General features: G+C 39.7%; 1 protein-coding gene across 1 annotated transcript; it reads left to right on the top strand.

Moving 5' to 3' along the window:
* The first annotated feature begins 1,025 nt into the window (after nt 1-1,025).
* dyrk2 (dual-specificity tyrosine-(Y)-phosphorylation regulated kinase 2) lies at nt 1,026-17,296 on the top strand. Its single transcript, XM_028450259.1, has 7 exons — nt 1,026-1,125; nt 7,010-7,113; nt 10,141-10,486; nt 10,552-10,715; nt 11,396-11,785; nt 12,504-12,594; nt 12,689-17,296. The coding sequence occupies exons 1-7, from the start codon at nt 1,086-1,088 to the stop codon at nt 13,354-13,356; spliced, it is 1,803 nt and encodes a 600-aa protein (XP_028306060.1). The 5' UTR covers nt 1,026-1,085; the 3' UTR covers nt 13,357-17,296.
* Nucleotides 17,297-19,373: the final 2,077 nt, after the last annotated feature.

Here is a 19,373-nt window from a genome sequence, read left to right as displayed (position 1 = left end):
CAACATTTAGCAAGAAACCAAATTTAAAAAAGGTATGTAATTTTTTTAATGTTACTTTTGACCAGATTTACAACAAAACATTTAAGATATTTTTTTTTCTCATGAAGATATGTCAATGTTAAATCTAAATCTTAAATTTAAATCTAAATCTTAAATTTAAATCTAAATATTAAATCTAAATGCTAAATCTAAATGTTAAATATTAAATAAAAAACATTAATTATAAGTATAAATGTTAAATCTAAATGTTAAATGTAAAAGTTAAATGTAAATCTAAAAGTTAAACCGAAATGCTAAATTTAAATCTAAATGTTAAATTCATCCATCCATTTTCTGACCCGCTTGTTAGATGTTAAATCTAAAAGTTAAATATGAATCTAAAAGTTAAATATGAATCTAAATGTTAAATATAAACGTTTGATGTAAATTTTAAATATTAAATGTAAATTTTAAATGTTAAATGTTAAATCTGACAATCATTACAAACCGTAATAGCTATGTATTTGGATATTTATTTATTTAATTACTCATTTATATCCCTTATTTTCTCATTTTTATTTATTTTTTTAAAAAATGTTCTTTGAGTTATTTTACGTACTTTTTTTTTTTTTTTTTTTTTTTTTAAATGAATCTTGATTTTAATTATTTATTTGTGTTAGTCGTCACAAACCGAAATAGTTTTTGATTTGGTCATTTATGTATTTATTTATGAATTTGTCTATTTCTTAAAACTACATGATAAATTGTGATTGAAGTGCATCATATTATTCTTTGTTAACATGTTTATTTAAGTTTAAACTACCTACAAATAATTAACTGAAATTCCCATTATTGGGACTTATTGTGTGCAGTGTACACTTAATAACAACATTTCCTTCATTATATTTTTTGTGATTGATTCACATTATAAATCGTTGTATGTGAATCATAAACCGTCTCGGAGTTAGTTGTTGGTTATCGGTTAGTTAGTAGTAGTATTAGTAGTAGTAGTTTGGTGCGATGAGCGGTGAAGGAAAAGGAGGAGCCTCAGAAGGAGGAAGAGGAGGAGTCCTCCCTGCTGCTCCCACAGGAGAGGAGCGGCCGCCATGTTAGCCAAGAAGCCCGGAGCCTCGGTCCTCCCGACGGGTAAGCCCTGCTTCTGTACCCGCTGGAGGAGCGTCTCAGCCTGGCCTCACTGGCTGGGACGCCCCGCTGTCCCACCGTGGCTGTTTAATGTGCTTTAACTGCGGGTCAAACCGAGGGAAAGGGCTGTAAGCTGCGGTTAGGACAGCAGTAATCCCCACAGGCTCGTTTTATATCCGTGTTTTTGTCAATAATATTAAGTGTGTAAATCAGCGGCGGAGTGTGGAAAAGCTCAGCGGGGAATGGTGCAGCGTTGAGCGGACACTGAGCCGCTGAGTAGCTGGTGGGCCAGGCCGTCCTCCTCCGCCGTCTGTCAGGTTTATTTTTAGCGAGCAGACGAGGAGTGACAGCGGCAGTAGGAACCTCTGTGGCCGGGTGTTTTCCTGCTCCTAACGGCCTCCCCTTCCGCCCTGCTTCCGCTGCGTTTACCACCGCGTGTGTTTATACGGCTGCCCGGGGGTCGGTGCTCGGTTACCGGGGAAACATAATCCATCTTTAACCGGACTAGTTAACGAATTCAGTCACCAGTGGTTAACTCGTTAGTTTCTACACTGACTAGTAGTGTTGTATTGGACTAGTTAGTGAAAATAGTGAGTGTTTATTGTTCTTTAATCATTTTAAATGTGTTGGTTAAGTTAATGTTGTAAACAAACAGCTCCTCGTAAGGTATTACCAGTTTACTTGGTTTCCATGGTTACTTTGTTTACCTTTCTATTTACTAGTATAGGATTGGTTACTGTTAACTAGTTAGTGATTATTATGTTATTGTTTTGTTTTTTTTACACGTGGCTAGCTTATAAATAGTTTACCGACTGACTAGTAGTGTTGCATTCAACTACCGGTAGTTACTGATAACAACTTTCATTTGTTTAGTTTCATCCTTATACACAAACAACAATAGCAACACAAAAAATGACTATGAACACACACAAAAACATAACAAAAATAAACTAAATTACATCCCAAACGCACAATATGACTCAAAAAACACACAAAACCAAAACAAAAGTATACTAAATTTCTTGTAAAACATAGAAAAAGACACAAAATAAATCCAAAAACTCACATAACCAAAACAAAAGTATACTAAATTACTTCTAAAATGAAGACTAGACTCAAAATGACTCCAAAAGCAAAACAAAAATTAACTAAATTGCTTCTGAAACACACAAAAACACATACACAAACCCATTGTTGTTTCCTGTATTAATGCTCTGATTCAACATTATCCTAAATGTTGATCATGTGACCCCCGAATCAGACACAATCACATTTGATGTGCTTGCTATAATAAAAGTTGTCCATCTTTCCAATTGTCTGCTTCAAATTTTCTTAAATTCTGTTTTTTCAGGATATTCCTATTTCAGTTTTATCTTCTTTCCTTAACTTAATGTAATTACTGACACACTACACATGCTTAACATTAATTAATTAAGCTAAATGCTGTACATCATTTTATTTTTTGATGCTTTAGAAGTCCAAACTCTTCGTTCATATCTTGTGGAGTGTTCTCTATATTTCACAAGTCTGTGTGTTTATGTCGTTAAAGCCCTTGCGACACATATGTCCCTGTTATAGTAAAAAGAAGAATTTAATAAATAATGCAATGTACTGTTATTTAAACCTTTCATTTTGTCCCTCCTGAGAAAAAAGGAAAAAAATCACCATATTTTAACCAAAGATGCGTGACATAAAGGTGTTCTTTTATTTTGCTCCCACAGCAGCTACAGTTGTTGTGTTTCCTGAGGTTTAAAAAAAAATGGAATATAAGCAGTGATTTAATGGAAGGAGCTGAACCATCAAACCATTGAGCAACTGGTGAACATGTGAAACGAGGCGTTCAGGGAACGCTCGGTGCTTTCTGTTCTACCTGTTAGCTCCTCCCCCTTGGTGTCAAGTTCACGTCCCGCCTCCTGGCCGCTCCCCATCTGTCAGGGTCACCGGCCGCATGGCGTGGTGTACTCTCTGGACAGATCCCAGTAACATTCCCAGTACGTACTGGGACTGAGGCCCCACCAGCACCAGGTCACATCATTTAGGATGTTCTTGGATTCTGTGAAAACTGAATGTTTGCAGCAGCTTATATTTCAATTCCTGCACGAAATGCAACATTCTGTGAGTTTTCGGTCAAACAATTAAAAAAATAGGTCAAAAGTAATTAGATTTTAATTGAAATATAAATAATATCCTGGGAAAACAAACACTGCTTTGTTTGTGTTTTCATAAAAGGCTTTAAGCATGGCAGTGATCGGCCTCAGCCAATCAAAGCCAGGTATTTGTTCCTCAATGAATTTTTGGCATAATATTAATGTTTGACCCACTTCAGTTTGTGTCTCTCTAAGGGGCAGCACGTGTGAGTGAGTTGAGCCTTCTCAGCATTGTGACTTTTTTTTAATGAGCATCAAAAACACACTCGGACAAACGCTGACCATCACAAATGACAATTAAAATATACAAAACAATGACAGCAATTTACAAAATGACTGCAAACACACACAACGATAACACAAATATCAAAACAATAACAGAAATACACCATATGAAAAAATATACACCAAAAAGGACAACAAAATGCACAAAACTACAAAAAATACACAAAACGACTACCAAAGTACACAAAATAACAGTGAAAACAGTAACAAAGAGATACACAATAAATTTAAAAAAATACACAAATTGACAATTGCACAAAATGACAACCGAAAACTGATTGTGCACACACAAAATGGTAACAGAAATACACAAAATTTACAACAAAAATATGCAATAAGAAAAAAAGAAAGCCAAAATGACAAAAAAATACACAAAACGACTACATTGACAAATGCACAAAATTACTTTGAAAACACACAAAATGATGACAAAATGGTGATAAAAATATACAACAGAAGACACTAATGTTTCTGATGCACACACATCCTATTGAGGCTGTAAAGTGCGTGACTGTGCGTGCGTTTTCCCGTAGTATGAAGCTGAGTGGTTCGAGGCTCCGCCCTCATAATGTGTGATTGCTAATCTTCCAGTGGGCGGAGCTTAAACTGTGAAACATTTGCTATTAAAGGATGAACCCTGAGTCTGTACTGGTCATGGGTATGGGGAAAGGCCTTGTGGGCGGAGCCTATTACTGATGGTTGATCCCAGTCCTCATTAGCAGGATTACAGGCGGTGCTGAGATTATCAAGGCAGGAGCTCACCATCTGTCTGCTCCACCTGCTAGAGGATGCTTAGGCTCCTCCCACTCCTCCCAGTTCTTCAGTCATTATGTGAATTTTGACAACGTTAAGGTGATTTTCTACCTTTATCTGCAGCTTTGGTTTGATCATGGCATCCTCACGGGATTTAATTAAATCAGTGCGTGGTTCTCAACCTTTCCAGGGTGAGGAACAGAACAGAACATTGCACCCCAAATCATGACTGACTGTGGATATTTCACCCTAGACCTCAAGCAGCTTGGGTTCTGTTCCTCACCCGTCTTCCTTCAAACCCTTGGACTTTGATTACTGAATGAAAGACACACTTTACTTTCATCAGAAAAGAGGACCATGCACCACTGGCCAACAGTCCAGTCCTTCTTCTCCTCTTTTTTTCTGCAAAAACTGAAAAGTATTTAAATTTTTTGAATTCCTGTTTTCGTGGGTTCGTGGAAGCCCAAATATTTAAAAAGAAACAAATAAATACTTGAAATCGTTTAAATTGTGGGCCCCAAATCTATAATCTATAAAAGTTTAACTTTTTGAATGGGATTATGGAAATTAAAGTCTATGTATGTACCGGCGAACGCCCCGCCCCCACGCTCTGTCTCGTGTGTATATAAAGCAGCAAGAGCTCGGCTACGGAGTGGGTGACACACCCAGTCATGAATATGCATAAGTAGGCCGCAAATCAGCCTGTTTGTGTAGAATTGATCAGAAAGTGACTTTTCAGAGGCTAAAACACTGGAAAACGGGCGAGTTTGGGAAAATAAACCTCAAATTCTATGTTTTTTGGGGTTCTTAGAACAAATGGACATGGGTGAAAAATAACATGACATGTGACCTTTAAATCCTTGATACGCTGCTCTTATCCAATCAAAGTGTCAACAGGTTACAACAACCCCTCAGAGGTCAGCAACCACTTGCTGATTAAACTGGACTTTGGATGATGTTTGACACCAAAGGAAGTTCTAATGTTAGTGGTTTCTACACGAGGCTCAGTGGTTCACGGCCTCCGCTTCTTCTTCATTTTGGAAATTGTTGCATTCACTTCCTGAAACAAAATTGCATTATAGTAATTTTTATTAAGCCGGGGCTGTGATATCTCACTATTTTATGATTATTGTTATTACTTAACTTTTTCAGATTATTAATATTTTACTATTTCAGGATTATTATTATTAGGGCCCAAGCAACAACGGTGAGTAGGACCCTATTGTAATGCACCTCGTTTTTATTCTTCTTCTTCTTACAAAAACATTTTTGAGGGCCTAAACACGTTCAAAAACTCATTAAAATTTGAAGCATTTTAGGACTGGCAAAACATTTGATATTTTGGGGGAACTGCACATGTGAATGGCAAAATGACTCAATAGGGGGCTAATACAATTAGTTTCACGGACAGCTACAAAATTCTGTAGAATTCTGACATCATCACTGTCGGGACTGATGACATCATCACTGTAGAGGTAGGACTCTTAACCCCCAAATTCCACTGGATGCGGCTCCGCTGCGTTACATCACCGCCGCGTCACCAGAGCTGATAGGTTTCCACTTTAGTCTATGTGTTAATTTCCACCGGGTCTGCTGCGCTGCGTGTCTGCTCCTTCACAGCTGCGCTAGTCTGGTGCCCTCCACCAGATATACGCAGGGCTTCTATTTCTGGCTGATACCGGAGCACGACGCATCAATCAGCACAGAGCAAATGAAGCTAAACGGGAAATTAAGCACTCCGCAATAAAATATCGGGTTACTTTTCAAAATAAAACTCTTCAAATTATATTTCAAGTAACTACATCACCAAAACGTCATAATGTGTAAAAACTAAATCACATCCACTATACTGTTTCCTCTCATACTGTAACTCACTGTAAACTGCAGCAACTTGATTTAGTTCATGTTTTAATGGTGCAGTTTTATCTTTTTTCTGTTGGCTGTTGATAAAAAATGTGTGTATGACAAATCCAGAGTCCAACCTTCTTGTTCTCCTTCATTATGAACACTGACCTGTTTATCTGTTTATTGTTGTGTTTATAACACAAACATTTAACTGCCTGAGAACTCCTCTGTCTCGTGACGTCACAGTCGTCCAACCGGTGTGCACTGTGGCGCACACAAAACGCAACCGGTGGCTCGCACGTGGCTACAGAGTGCAGTGATTAGCCACCTATTGGTAAAAGGAAACCATAGACATTATATTTGGCCAGAACATTGCAGGAAAGTTTGTGATATAATCCTTAAAATGGTCAGCTGCATCTCAACACTTTAACATTTCTGCCACACCCCCACATGCAACACATCTCAAGGTGCTTCACTTCACGACATGCGTGTGGTTGCAAGAGCCCGTTCAACACGGCTTGCAGCTTTAATTATTAATATTTAATTATTTTTAATTTGTATTAATTTATTATTTTAATATTTCAAGATTATTATTATTATTTTAATATTTCAGGATTATTGTTATATCACAATTCCATGATTTATTATTATTATTTCACTATTTCAGGGATATCTCATTCGTTTTTTTTGTAATTACAGAAACTCTGAATCAGTCTCACAGGTGAATTGTAGATTTGTTGATGTTGATGTAAATGATAAATCTATAACAAAGTTTTAAATGTAAGTGATTCTCACTGGTTTCCATTAAAGTGAATTTAAAAAATAACTGGTCTCTATCTCTCTCTCTCTTTCTGCAGGCAAAGCGGGCGAGCCGGTGTACTCTCCGGGTCACAGCGGCTCTAACACGACGTCGCCCGTCGCCCTGCCACCGCTACGCAACAACAACCACCACCCGCTCAACGTACGACGCACAACAGACACACACGTCACACATACACGTCACACATAACTCAAACACGCATCACACACACACACGTCACAAACATAGCATACACACGTCACACGCGTCGCACACGTCACACACACGTCACACATAACTCAAATACACACGTCACACACACACACACGTCACACACACACACACACGTCACACACAACTCACACATACGTCACACACTAATTTTATATGGGCCTTAAACGTACAAAATAACAAACATATTCAAAATTACAACAGAAAGGCACAAAATTGACCAAAAGTTGTGCAAAAAGACTAAAGATACACAAAAGCAACTTAAGAAATCTACACAATGACAAGAAAAATACACAAAATTACTCCAAAAACACTTAATAACTACAAAAATAACTGAAAATTAATTAAAACCACAACAAAAATATACTAAAATGACTAAAAACATGGAACCCCTTTGTTCTTTCCTGTATTAATATTCATATTGTTCATTATTCCAAATGCAGTGTATAAAATATGTGGTTAAGATATTTATGAGTTTGTTGAAATTCCTCAGCCTCTTCTATGAAAACATGGCGCCGTTAGAAACTGAAATATATCAGTAAATGTGAACAAATCAATGATGGTGTAAAAAAAAGGCTTTTATTCAAACAATGTACAGTACGTCGAAAGTTTAAAAAAAGTTGTCAATGTTTTTTTAGCAGTAACATAAAACCAGTGTGTTGTTAGCATGTTAGGAGAGCACTGCCTGCAGTCAGCTGTGAGGGACACTCGGCTAATGCTAATTATAGCCTCAAACAGCTGATTGGTTTATAGGCCTTTGTGAAGGACACACACACACACACACACACACACACACACACACACACACACACACACACACACAGAGAATGCTGATGCAGCACTTATTTAATCCTTTACCTTCAGACTAAAAATAGTGTTTTAACGTGTTTTAATTGAAGCTTTAAAATCACACTATGAACACATTAAACAAACAAAAGTAAACTTAGAAATGTGTTGGAACTCAGATTTGTGATGATGGTAAAATTCTTCCCTAAATATTTGACCACTTTGACTCTAAAACAATAAATTCAATCATTTTTTATTATTTAAATTAAGTTCATTTTGATTTTGATAAAAACATACAATTAATATATATATATGTTCCTCTATTCTCACTACTGAGATAGTTTCTCTTGTGAGAATGCTGTAATGCCTTTTCTGTTAGCTTTGTCGCTCTAGCACAGGGTTTCTCAAATGGGGGTACTTAAGAAAGAGAGAGAGGAAAATTAACAACGTGTCATTCTTGGTCCCACCTCAGCCGTCAGATGAAATGATTAAAACTATAGAAATAAATCTATTCAGGAGCCACTAAATCAGTGTTTTTCAACCTTGAGGTAGGGACCCCATTTGGGTTTGCCTGGAGTTTATATGGGGTCGCCATTTTTTGTTATATATATTTCAATTAAAACCATTACACAATCTTATGTGTCTGTACTTTCTCTTTGTGGAATATAAATTTAGTTAAACTAAAAGTAAAAGATAATGTCTGAGCTGAAACATGATCAAAAACTAATTCTAGAAAAAACATTTTTTTGGTGTTGCCAGAAATTCTTGATATCGAAATGGAGTCACGATCCAAAAGAGGTTTGGAACTACTGCATTAAATATTGTTTCTTTCTACTTGTTTATAAATTAAAATGTGTGTTATCAGTCATTTATTCAATCATTATAATCTATAGTTGTTTTTAAATAGTTTCCTAAGAAAATTGTCATAATAGTCGGAGAAAGACAAAAGGGGGACTTGAGCCAGAAAAGTTTGAGAACTCCCTCTCTAGCGCCCCCTGGTGAAGGAGGCTAACTAAACGCTCACGGCCTCTATTTATGCCTTTGCTGTACGAGACCACATGTCCTTTGAAATAGTCAAATGTGTTTTATTGATGGAAATAACTAATAACTGTATTCATCTTCCCACATCACGTCCTGTTCACGATTAAACAACAATGAACATTTATATAGAAATATAAAAAAATTGTGATAGTTTATAAAGTCTATGGTGACGGTGATGGAGGTGATTCCAGGTCAGCCTTTCATTCACTGCTGGAAACACAAACACGGTGCTGCACGTGCACACACACACGCACGCTTCATGTATCGCGTTACAACACACACCCATTGGAGTTGAAGTGTGTGTGTTTGTGTATTAACTGAATGAGGCCAGGTGTGCTGGTTGCCATGGCAACGAGGACTAATAGAAAGCAGAGCGAGTATCACAGCTGTTCGTCTGTGACTGAAACACAATAACAAACAAACCCAGCAGCATGTGCTCACATGGCCACATTAATGTTGGTTGTTTTCAGTTGTTTTTGTGTTTTCATGTTTTTTTCTTGGTTTTCAAATTGTCTGTTTTGTTTTATCAGATTTAAATTGATCCCGAATAGTTTATTAAGCTGTAGTTGACTTTTCCCTCTGTTACTACCTAATTAGCAAGCGAGGAGCCAACATAGGAGCTGAGTACAATAACAGCTAACTGAGGAGCCAACATAAGAGCTAACAATACGAGCCAACATAGGAGCTAACGTAGGAGCTAACATATGACCAGGCAATAAGAGCTAATATAGGACCCAAAATGGGAGCTAACAATATAGCTAACAAATGGCCCAACAGAGGAGCTAACAATACTAGCTGACATCGGAGCTAACAATTTTAGCTAACATAGGACCCAACATAGGAGCTAACATATGACCGGACAATAAGAGCAAAGATAAGACCCAACCTAGGAGCTAACATAACTGATGAGCTAACTTGGGACCCAACATAGGAGCTAACAAAAAGAGCTATATGATGAGCTATCTAAAAAGTAACAAAATGTTAAAGCTAACAAACTACAAAAGTAGTAGTCAATAAAAGTAGTAGTCAATAATTCACACTAACCGTAGAGCAAAAGGTTAAGGTACCAATAAAGGTAAAACACTAGCTAAAATGCTAACTAACTAAAAAGCGTGTGTGGTATGTGTTCAGGCGGGATCTAAGGCCACCATGTCAGACGGGGTCCAGTTGTCGTCGTCGTCTCAGTCCCACGTTGTCCAGCTGTACGAGGAGAACACCAATAAACGCCCCATCCTCACCTCGCAGCCCAACGGCTTGGCTCCGCTTGGCTCCTCCACCCGGCCGGGCCTCCTGCCGGCTGACCGGCAGACATCGGCGTCAGACTCTGCCCACCACGGGCGCAACGGCAGTGCCACCTCCAACAAGTCTAGCGACGGCAAGCCAAAAACCAACGCCCTGTCGCCGGAGCAGGCCATGAAACAATTCATGACCAAGATGTCGTTGTTTGAGCACCACGAGGTGTTCAGCTTTCCTGAGGGTGAGGAATGTCTCCTTCAGGGACCAAAACTCAACCTCTTTATTAACTCTGATCTTCTTCTGTAGTCTTCTTCGTTGGTCCCGGTGCTAAGAAGAGGTTAGGAGTTGTGGGCGGAGCCAACAACGGTGGCTACGATGACGATCAGGGCTCATACATTCAAGTCCCACACGACCAAATCGCTTACCGCTACGAAGTCCTCAAGGTCATCGGCAAGGGCAGCTTTGGACAGGTTCGGATGCTGTACTCTGTCTGTTTTGGTTTGAGGTTTATGGTTGTTTTGAGCTTTGTACACATTTAATGAAAAATATTGTGGTTGTTTATTAGTATTTTTGTTTTGAGATGGTTTTGTTTTTGTCATCGCTTTGAGCTCCTTAAGATTCAGATTTTAAGTTGCTAGTGGTTATTTTGTGCTAATATTTAGATGTTTTGTGACTGTATCAGGTTCTTCATTTAGCATTTGGTTGTTTCAAGCTTTTGAGTTACTGTTCTGAACTTTTTATTGGATGTTATGAAACAGTTTGTCATTGTTCTGATGTTTCCTTTAAGTTTTCTATTAGTATGTGAGTTTTGACATGGTTTTATATATTCTGAATGTCTTAGATCATGTTTGTAAGTTGTCTGGTTTTTTGTTGTCCATTTTCGAGTTGATTTGATGCTTTCAGGATTGTTCTTTTTTTTTTTTGATGACTAGAAGTTTTTTTGGTGATGTGTCTGGCTAATGTGAGCCTAAGACTTTTAATAGTTTTTGATCTTTTTGGTGACTTTTGTGAACTGTTTTGTTATATTTTAGTTCGTTTTAGGGTTTTTTGTGGTGTCTTTTCTGTTTCAAAAGTTATTCAATTCCCTTTCAAGATTTCCCCAATTTCTGCTTCATGGTGTAATGACATCATGATGTACCTCTTCATGCAGGTGGTGAAGGCCTTTGACCACAAGTCCCAGAGCCACGTGGCCTTGAAGATGGTACGCAACGAGAAGCGTTTCCACCGGCAGGCGGCGGAGGAGATCCGCATCCTGGAGCACCTGAGGAAGCAGGACAAAGATTCCAGCATGAACGTCATCCACATGCTGGAGAACTTCACCTTCCGCAACCACATCTGCATGACCTTCGAGCTGCTCAGCATGAACCTCTACGAGCTGATTAAGAAGAACAAGTTCCAGGGCTTCAGCCTCCCGCTGGTCAGGAAGTTTGCCCACTCCATCCTCCAGTGTCTCGACGCGCTGCACAAGAACCGCATCATCCACTGCGATCTCAAACCGGAGAACATCTTACTGAAGCAGCAGGGGCGCAGCGGCATCAAGGTACACTGTGGTCCTCAAGTTATGGTTTTAAAGTACCCACATGGTGATGGCCGCCACAGTTCTGGTTTGAGAAGCCTCTACATTTTGGTAGTTTTTGGTGAATCGTTCCACATTTAAACAGGTTTAAGCAGAGACTAAGTAGCTGAACGATGAATGCTGTCATACTCCTGCCCAGCAGGTGGCGGAAACACTAACCACAAATATAAGAGAGTAGAAGAAGATGTTAAAACCTCAATTTGGAACTATTATTTCCATGTAAACACAAATCAGAACACTTTAATTCCAAATTATTTAATTCGGAATAACTAATTCTGAATTAAAAAACATCATGTAACCGTGGCCAGTGGAAAATTGGTGGATGACGTTAAAGTTCTGTAAATGAAATCTGGCCACAGAACACCGTGTAAACCACTGCTGAAACTTAAATGTATAGGTTCTGAACCAAACCTTTTTTGTTTGAACATGACGGATGGTTTGGGATCAAGTACAGCCCCTATTGGTCTGAAACCCTATTGTCTTTGGACGATGTCCTGTTAGCCAAGTGGCTAATGTCTCAGAATTGTCGTGGAGGTATGTGGCTCTGTACCGCTGATGTAGAAACTGTCTTCCTCCGTCAGCAGAGTAACACTGCCTGACCCAAAGAAGGAATGGTTCAAGAAGCGTTGTAGGTATGGGTGTAGAAACCCTCACACTCGCATCTGTCTCTGTCCTCCTGCAGGTCATAGATTTTGGTTCCAGCTGCTACGAGCATCAGCGAGTTTACACCTACATCCAGTCCAGGTTCTACAGAGCGCCTGAGGTCATTTTAGGTAACAACTCCAGTCCTTCTTTTTACTTTAACTTTTGTGTATGTTTCTCAGTCATCAGCTTCAATAATCATCCTTATTGTCTCTTGTCCTAAAGGTTCCAGGTACGGGATGCCAATCGACATGTGGTCCCTTGGATGTATCCTTGCGGAGCTGCTGACCGGTTACCCGCTGCTTCCAGGTGAAGATGAAGCCGACCAGCTGGCCTGCATCATTGAGCTATTGGGCATGCCGAGCCAGAAGCTGTTGGATGCCTCCAAGCGGGCAAAGAACTTTGTGTCCTCCAAAGGATACCCTCGGTACTGCACCGTCACCACGCTCCCCGACAGCACCACGGTGCTGAACGGGGGCCGCTCTCGGCGGGGGAAAGTTCGCGGCCCTCCGGGGAGTAAGGACTGGAGCACGGCGCTGAAGGGCTGTGACGACCCGCTCTTCCTGGACTTCCTGAAGCAGTGCATGGAATGGGACCCGGTGCTTCGGATGACCCCCAGCCAGGCGTTGCGACACCCTTGGCTGCGACGGCGACTCCCGAAGCCACCGACCTGTACCACGTCAGGAGAGAAGACTTCCTCCTACAAACGGGGCACGAGCAACGTCACCGACGGCGCCCTCACCTCCATCTCCAAACTTGCCAGCTCCTCCTCCACCGCCGCCACCACCACCACCACCACCTCCTCTTCCAAAACCAGGACTAACTTGGCAGCAATCACTGATGCCAACGGGAACATCCAGCCTCGGACGGTACTGCCTAAACTGGTCAGCTGAGAGTGAACGCACCCCGCTCGCCGCCATTAGGATGAAGGTCGCGCTCGTGACTGCTCGGTCCAGTCCTTGCAGCACGGTTGAGGTTTTAGTGACGGGGTGCGTTCCGGAACCTGGAATTCATTGCAAAACTGCCGGACTCGGGTAAGGCCGAGCCAAAGAGGCATTTTAGGAAAAATAGTTGGGTTTTCGGGCCACCTGAGGCCAGATTGCCTTTTTTTCTACAGACAATCAGAAACATGACGACACTCTGTAGCTCCAAACACAAACACACGGTGCTGATGGAGGGAACAAGGCTTTTTAAAAGATATTTCTTAGCACAACAAGTCAGCCGAGGAGACGAAATACCAAAAAACTGCTTTTTATGACTTCAGTCTTAACGGTTTTATCCACAGACGTAGGGCGTATTATTTCCCCTACACACGCCGATGCAGATAAGCTTTCTAGTCATGACACAGCTGAATTTGTCTTTCAGATTGTTCATGGCCATTTGGACCTAAAAGGGACTTTAGCATTACCAGTGAGCAAGAATCACTACTTGTAGTCATTCACCCTCAATATTTTCTGATTTTGTTAAAAACAAAAAACAAACTGAATGTTTAAGCTTGATGGCTAATAGGTTTAGTGACTAGGAAGTCTGACTTTATCGGCCTGTTATTAATATGTTTATTAGGGACTCTGATTTTCCATTTCAAAATTTGTCATCCTTCCCTGTTTAATAGACTTAACTGGCTATTAAGTTTCCTAAAATTGTACCAAACATGCTAAATAAGGTTAATTGAGTCAACTAACATGTGAGGGTTGCACAAAATTCTGTGCTGCTGTGTGATTATGTTGTGCGAGATTATGAAGGAAATTATGAACGAAATGTGAAATATTCGTACTTTCGCTACATACATATGAGGTATTTCCGTTTTATATTGAAGCCTGATTTAAAAAAAAAAACAGATTTCTTTCTCCGTGTCAGAACTTGAATTCTGTGTTTTCTGTCTGTTTTTTGTAATCACAGAAAATCGGAGTCCCTAAATAATGTATTGTTTGATAATTCAACTACAGCTTGGATTAGAGGTCCATCATGTGATCTAATATTAGTTTGGGAGGTGGGGGAAGGTCGCGTTTATCGGTAGCAGTTTGTCGGACAAAATTGTCAAATCAGCAAAAAATTCTAATAGTAACGGGATGTTACTGTAGTCACATTTGGCTATTGTGTTTTTTCTAAGAAAAGTTGTAGCTCATTGATCATGTGACCACATGGCGTTCTACCTGCAGCTGTACAAGCGGGAAGAAAAAGGGCTCCGCGTGCCATTATATTGCTTCCTAGCCACAATATAAAAACACTGTACGACAGAAATGTATATCATTCAATCGATAGATGCTATCGTCCATTGGACGTGATAGATGCTATCGTCCATTGGACGTGATAGACGCTATCGTCCATTGGACGTGATAGACGCTATCGTCCATTGGACGTACGTAATAGATGCTATCGTCCATTGGACACGATAGACGCTATCGTCCATTGGACACGATAGACGCTATCTTCCATTGGACACGATAGACGCTATCTTCCATTGGACACGATAGACGCTATCGTCCATTGGACACGATAGACGCTATCGTCCATTGGACACGATAGACGCTATCGTCCATTGGACACGATAGACGCTATCGTCCATTGGAAACGATAGACGCTATCTTCCATTGGACACGATAGACGCTATCGTCCATTGGACACGATAGACGCTATCGTCCATTGGACACGATAGACGCTATCGTCCATTGGACACGATAGACGCTATCGTCCATTGGACACGATAGACGCTATCGTCCATTGGACACGATAGACGCTATCGTCCATTAGGTTTTATTTGAAGTTTACAGATAAAATTTACCTCATAATGCGTCCCTTTAAAAACAAGTTTAAAAAAATAGTAATTTCAACTTTACAGTTTGCTAGCTAAATTTATTAGCTAGCATTTGTTAGAATGCTTAGCTAGCCTACGTTCTAGTGCTAGCATTGTGCCTGTTTGCTGGCTAACTGTTACCTGACACTGGTTAGTCATTTAAAAGCCATTTATTTGCTATATTGCAGTTTGTTTTTTCACTGGTTAGCTGGTTAGCAGTTATTCTAGCTAACTAATGAATCTTCAGCTAGATCTAGCTGGCTCTCTTTTGACTATGTTGGCAGTTGGTGGCAGTATGGTAGCATTTTTCAGCCATAGCCTGTTAGCTCTCCACTGCCCAGCCTTACAAACTACAAACAGAAAAAGAATTTTTTTTTTTTTTAAGTCACTTTGAGGATCTTTTTAGAGCTTTAGCATTAGCAGACAGATGAAAACAGGGATGTATGATGTCATCAACACGATCTTGTGTCTGACTGTTTGGGCTACAAAACAAACAAAACCACGTGCAATATCCTAAAGTAACGACTTCTACACAACCACTGTTGCTGTTTTTATTTTTGTTTGTGAATATTTTAAAATCACTGTCCTCAGCCAACATTTGTAAAACATTGTCTTCGGCCAATGAGAGATATTTTTGTGACATGAAGCGGGAAAATGCAAAGGACCAGTGAGAGAAAGAAGGGGTGACATTAATCACTATCAGACTGTTTATGGGCACAAAATGGCTGTAGAAGCATCACAAACATACCAAACCTGTTCACAGATGATCAATAATAAGCTTAGACTAAGTCTATGGGGCTAGAAAAAACCACCCCATGTAAAAAAATAAGTTATTGAAGGGAAACTGCAGTGAATCAGATAAATGTGCATGTGTATTGGAGGGGAGGGGGGGATTCGATGGGATGCTAATGCCATAAAAATCCAGATTTTTCTGACCAACGTTCCTGTACAGCTGGAGGCTGTAAACACAAGGAACGCCATCGTGTGCAAACCATTAAAGAATGAACCTTCACAGGAAAATATTTCAAACAAGAGATTTAAAAGAAAGGTTTGTGTTTTTTAAAAGCTGTACATGAAGTACATTAAAAATAATAATAGTATAATTGAAAGCCAGTAGTTGAACAGCCTTGGCGCGTGAATCGCTTAAAACTGTCAAAAGTTCAGGCTCTACATAATTAAAAAAAATAATTAAAGTGGCAGTGTGCGAGTGGGTTTATTCAAATTTAACGTACAAAAACTTGATTTTGGCAGTGTTGAAATGAAATATGTAGTGATTTATTGAAAGGCTTTAATTGTAAATGAGCTAAAAAGACCTTAAACAGTGGAAGAATCGCTACATTCTCCAGTAAAGTAATGGTACAAAACATTGTTTTGTTGTAAAAAAGTCTGGATTCTGCATTTTCTGTTAAATTTTCAAAGTAAGAGTCATAGAATCATCTGGGATTTGATTCTAAAAATGCAGCACTTTTAGCATAAAGCAATAAACGTATCCAACTTTAAAGCGTCTGGATGCTGAACTCGTTGCTGTGGTAACAGAGTCAGGGTTTAATGATGTGTTAAATACTCTTGACTTCAGTGGTTTGCACGCGATGGACATTGTGTTTAGACGCCTCCAGACTTTTTCAGGGACTTTAAAAAAGAGTCCAAGACATGGAGCGGAACGGTCGGGTGATGCTAAGCTAGCGCTAACGTGTTGAGAAGAGTTCAGTATTGATTAATCTGATAATGTGAGAGAGAAGGTGAAGAAGGTGGAGGTGTGATTTTTATTTATTTGCTACACTACAATATTTATTAATCTTGTCCATGTATTCACCATGATGTGCAGTTCTTACTGTATACTTGAATGTGTGTGTGTGTGTGTGTGTGTAGGTTTATGAATGGTTTTCTTAAAGCTTGTTCCCTCAAACAAACACTCGTTAGTGATAAAAAAAAAAAAGAAAGAAAGAAAAACAAAGAGAAGGAGGAAGAGGAGGAGGACGAGTGTGTGGAGGAAGACGAAGATCACAGGACAACTGGACGTTTAGCACCTGGAGACGTAATGTAGCACAGGAGGACAACAGGAAAAACACGATGCACAGAAGGAAAAAGACACTACCTGCTCCGCCCATCTCAGGGGAAGCTCCGCCCCCATCCCGTAGAAAGGAACTGGGCTCCTCTGAGGATTTTTATTTTTGTTTGTTTAAAGCAAGTCAGGAGTGCTGAGAGTCGTAACCTTGTGCCTTCGGTATCTTATCGCCATGCCACGCTCACCAAACACACGCACACGCCGGAGAAGTCACGTGACCAACGCATACGTGTCATTAACCAATAGAAACCGTTGAAGTAGTTGGTAAAATATCCATTGTAGACAAACTCACTGAGCTGCTAATTAAATGTAAAGTCCTGTTACACCCAAAAGTGACAAAATAAAATGTTTTTAATATTTAGTTTAAACGCATCTCGGCTTTCCGAGTCCAAAATGTTGAATCTAAAGCTTTTTAAAAGAATTGGACAAGTCTTTTCTTTTAAGTTTCAAGAAAAGCTCGCATTTAGCGTCAAAAGTAATGAATATTACTTAAAATTATTTTATTTTTTCTCACTGTTGAGGTTAAGTTGTAAATGTTAAATCAAAAAAAAAAAAATAGCAGCTTTTTAGGAAACAAAAGTCCAAGTTCTTGAATCAAACCATTCGTAGGCAAACTTGACGCATAAATATTATGTAACAAATGTTTTCGCTAAACTAAGTAATAAATTATCTGCTGCTGAAAAGAGTTGGTCGGTATTAACATACACGTGTAATTACTGTAGTTGTCTACGGTAATGCTACACAAAATCTATAATTGCTGCTCGAGCTTTACAAAGAAAATCGTTCTCAGTACAATTTCTTTTCTCTCTTCTGGCCTCGGAGCGTTTCGTATCATATCGTTTATTTTACAGCTCAAGTGTTTGGCAGTTGTGAGTCCGCTTATATTTTTGCGTAGCAGTTTTAAAGTTTCTGCGCTGATGCCTCCGTGTGATGTGTGTGTTTGGGTGAAGGTGGGCTCATTGTGTGGCATGGCTGCACATTGTACAGACACATATCAGCCAAATGTTGCTGTGCATTATTGCGCACGGTGACCAGGCGAAGCTAACACTAGCCGTTTGACCGCTAGCGTCCAGCCGCTAGCTGCTGCACTGATGTTTGCTCTCTGTACTTTTGACGTTAACACTAGCCTACTAGCTAACATAGTGCTAGTGGTGAGTGTGTGTGGAGCTTTTTGTAGCCCGCGCCCTTTTGTTAGCATTACATTTTTGTTTTAAATCACAGTACCTCAGATCGTTACTGTTGACTTTGTTGTCAATAACAACCACAACCAGGGCATTTGGTTGGATCTACCAAAGTGCATTCCTTTACAAAGCTAGCTGTTAGCTAGCCTCACTATCAGACGAGCAGGTGGTTGAAAGGTTTGGTTGGAGAGGAAGTGACGGAGATAGCGTGGGGGAGGGGGGAACAGTTTGGAGGCAGATTTAATCCAACAGTTACTGAAAACACGACGTCCTGCTTAGATTGACCCAGTGCAAGATTAGCGCTCAAAATTAGCCTAGCGCGGACAAGCCTGATTTGTATTTGGTGAAGTCCATCAACCCAGGGCGGCGTCAATGCAACGTGGGTGGAACACACGAGCAACATTAGCCTAGCCTTGCCTTATTTATGTTTAGAGCATGTGTAAACTCAAGGCCCGGGAGCCAAATCCGGCCCTTCACAGCATCTGATTCGGCCCTCTGGAGAAAGTAAAAATGACAGAAAACACATGAATTATTGTGTAAATTACTAAATATATCAGTTGTTGAAAGAACTCAAAATGTTTCCAAAATCTTGCAGTTTTTCTCAAATTATTCCACAAAATTGTCCCAATTTAGATAAAAATGGTCAAATTGCTTAGATGTGGTTGATGTCTTCCATACTTTGTCCAATGTATAAGTGAAAGTGCAAACTAGGGCATAATAGTATTACTTTTTTCCCGCCTAAAACCTGTGGCCCACTTGTGATTGAACTGTTCCGTATTTGGCCCTTGAACTAAATTGCGTTCGACACCCCTGATTTATAGCATTGAATTCAGCCATGAATCATTTAGTAAATTATCAACTATTTCAGTT

This window comes from Gouania willdenowi, chromosome 6, assembly GCF_900634775.1.
Source record: "Gouania willdenowi chromosome 6, fGouWil2.1, whole genome shotgun sequence".
Taxonomy (NCBI): domain Eukaryota; kingdom Metazoa; phylum Chordata; class Actinopteri; order Blenniiformes; family Gobiesocidae; genus Gouania; species Gouania willdenowi.
The sequence above is the reverse complement of the archived record's forward strand: the minus strand, read 5'-3'. Positions and strand labels throughout refer to the sequence as shown.